The sequence below is a fragment of the Cornus florida genome, unplaced genomic scaffold, assembly GCF_030987335.1.
Source record: "Cornus florida cultivar Cherokee Brave unplaced genomic scaffold, ASM3098733v1 CherokeeBrave_3.0.0_Hap2_Chr01, whole genome shotgun sequence".
NCBI lineage: Eukaryota > Viridiplantae > Streptophyta > Magnoliopsida > Cornales > Cornaceae > Cornus > Cornus florida.
The window spans coordinates 105,006,454-105,008,848 of NW_026775571.1; the positions used below are offsets into that span (position 1 = coordinate 105,006,454).

The following is a 2,395-nucleotide window of genomic DNA, read 5'->3' on the forward strand; positions in this document are numbered from 1 at the left end:
AAAATTATCCTAAGTAGCAGATTTTTGAAACCTTTTGCAAAATTTGCTCATAATCTTCATTCTTATACCCTCAAACATAGCAGTTATAGGTTTTGCCCTCACCCTCTTAAGCCATGAATTGAATGATTCAACTGCATTATTTGTCAAAAAATCACATTTCTGTCTCTCATCAAACTTATGTCTTGCCCATGTTTCAAGTGGATGATTCATCAACCACTGCTATGCTTGTAGACTGCTACTTTGTATCTTTGTCATTGCTTTGTTGAATTCCAACTCAGTATAGGCCCTAGCTGCCATCCAAAACAGTTTTCTATACTTAACCCCAGGATATATTGTCCTAAAATTGGCATAAATATGCCTACAACACCTCCTATTGAGAGCATAAGGATATACTTCATCCACAGCTGGAAGTATGCCCTTTTGACCATCAGTCATAATTACCCAAGCCATATTTCCACACGTGTCACCTGTGATTTTGTGGAGGTGTTCCAAAAACCATTTCCAACTTTCGTTTCTTTCAGACTCCACTACTGCATATGCAAATGGGTATAACCCATTATTCCCATCAAGCCCTACTGCAGTAATTAAAATACCATCAAAGGGGCCTTTCAAAAAACAACCATCTAGACCAATAAATGGTCTGCAGCCATCCCTGAAGCCATTTAACACTGATGCAAATGATATAAACATCCTAAAAAACCTTGGTTCATCATCTTGTGAATGTTTTATAAACACCAAACTCCCAGGATTTGTTTTCTGAATCTCAGCTGCATATTGCCACAGTTTAGAATACGAAGCTGAATGGGTTCCATCACTACTTTGTAAAGCTTTATTTTTAGCTCTCCTCAAGCATTTCTCACTCACTTTCACCTTAAATTGATCTCTTACTTCTTGTTCCAACTTATCTAAATTGATGTCAGGTTGATGTCTGAATGTCTTTTCAAGTTTGTTTGCTATGTATGTAGAAGTAACCACCTTGTTCTTAGTGGTTCTAATGCAAGTGTGTTCTGGACCAAGTGAAGTAACCTTAAAGGTGCTATTATCTATTTGTAGAGATGCATGGATTCTCCATTCACAACCTGGGTTCCCACACTTACTAGTTACTCTAGTCCTCTCATTCTTCACCATCACCAATTTAAAACCCTTTTGAACTGCAAAGTCCTTTAACACAGTCCTAAAATGTTTCATGTCATCAAACAAATGATCCATCACAAATTTAATCTCACCATGATCACCATACTTGAACAATATCCCCTTAACGTGTTTATGCACATTAACTGGTCTTTCATCATCACTTTCTCCAATAAAATCAGCAGTGTCACTATAATCAGATAATTCACCACAACTGTTATCAGGACTTTCCATTTCTAATTCAATATTAGCCCAATCATGTGCCTCTTGTCCCTCATCATGTCCCCATTCTCCCTCATTCCACTCCTCATCATCACTGTCTGAGAAACTGTAATCAGTTTTATTTTCAGAGTCATTATCATCTTCCCCCACAGGATTTTCAGGTACCAATGGGTCCATATAATTGTCTAAATCAATTAGATCATCCTTATCACCAATCTCAACAATTATATCTATCTCCTTAACATCTGAGTTCATTTCAAACATTATGATAAGATCATCATCCCCATTTAATCTCATTCTGCCATTATCCTCAGAAAATTCATAAAACATATTCAATGCTAAACCAGTCTGATTATATTCATGTTTAAGCACAAATGCATAAGCAGTTGAGTACAACTCCAAAAAACGATAACCATTTGGATGTATCCCTTTCACAACATGTACGTGACTACCAAACTTAACTAGGAGATCATGGACTTTGTCATTAGCCATCTGCAACTGAGAAAAATAATTCACACATGCATAGGATATACAATATTATCTCAGAGAATATCATGCAATTAATTAAAACTCTAAAGACAACATGCATATGATAGGCATTGTTAAGACAAGAACCAAACCAAGTGATTGACACAGTATATGTCTACCAGAGCAGGACACAAAATTACCACTAATTTTGCATAAAGTCCGTCATACAATAAACATTCACAGATCAATCACTATGGTTGCAGAAAGTCAGAAACATGCAATCTTATAGCATGTGTGAATTAATAACAAAAATTTTGGTAAAAAAAAAAGCCTTTTGTTTTCATTCTGCTATAATTTCTCAAAATAACAAAATTTTGGTTAAAAAAAAAAGGGAACAAAACCCCATATTTTTTTTGAAAATTTTCTTGTAAACCGAATAAAGAAACATGATCAAAGATTTCTTTACCAAAAAAAAAAAAAAATCCCATATTTAGAAAACAGAAACCAAGATTTCGTTAAAAAAAATCCCATATTTAGAAAACAAGAACAAAGATTTCGATAGCAAAAAAAAAAA

The 2,395-nt window shown here is 34.7% G+C and overlaps 1 protein-coding gene across 1 annotated transcript; it reads right to left on the reverse strand.

Annotated features, from left to right (window-relative positions):
* Positions 1-219: 219 nt before the first annotated feature.
* On the reverse strand, positions 220-1,845 carry LOC132279633 (uncharacterized). Its single transcript, XM_059781662.1, has one exon. The coding sequence runs from the start codon at positions 1,843-1,845 to the stop codon at positions 220-222; it is 1,626 nt and encodes a 541-aa protein (XP_059637645.1).
* Between the last annotated feature and the right edge of the window lie 550 nt (positions 1,846-2,395).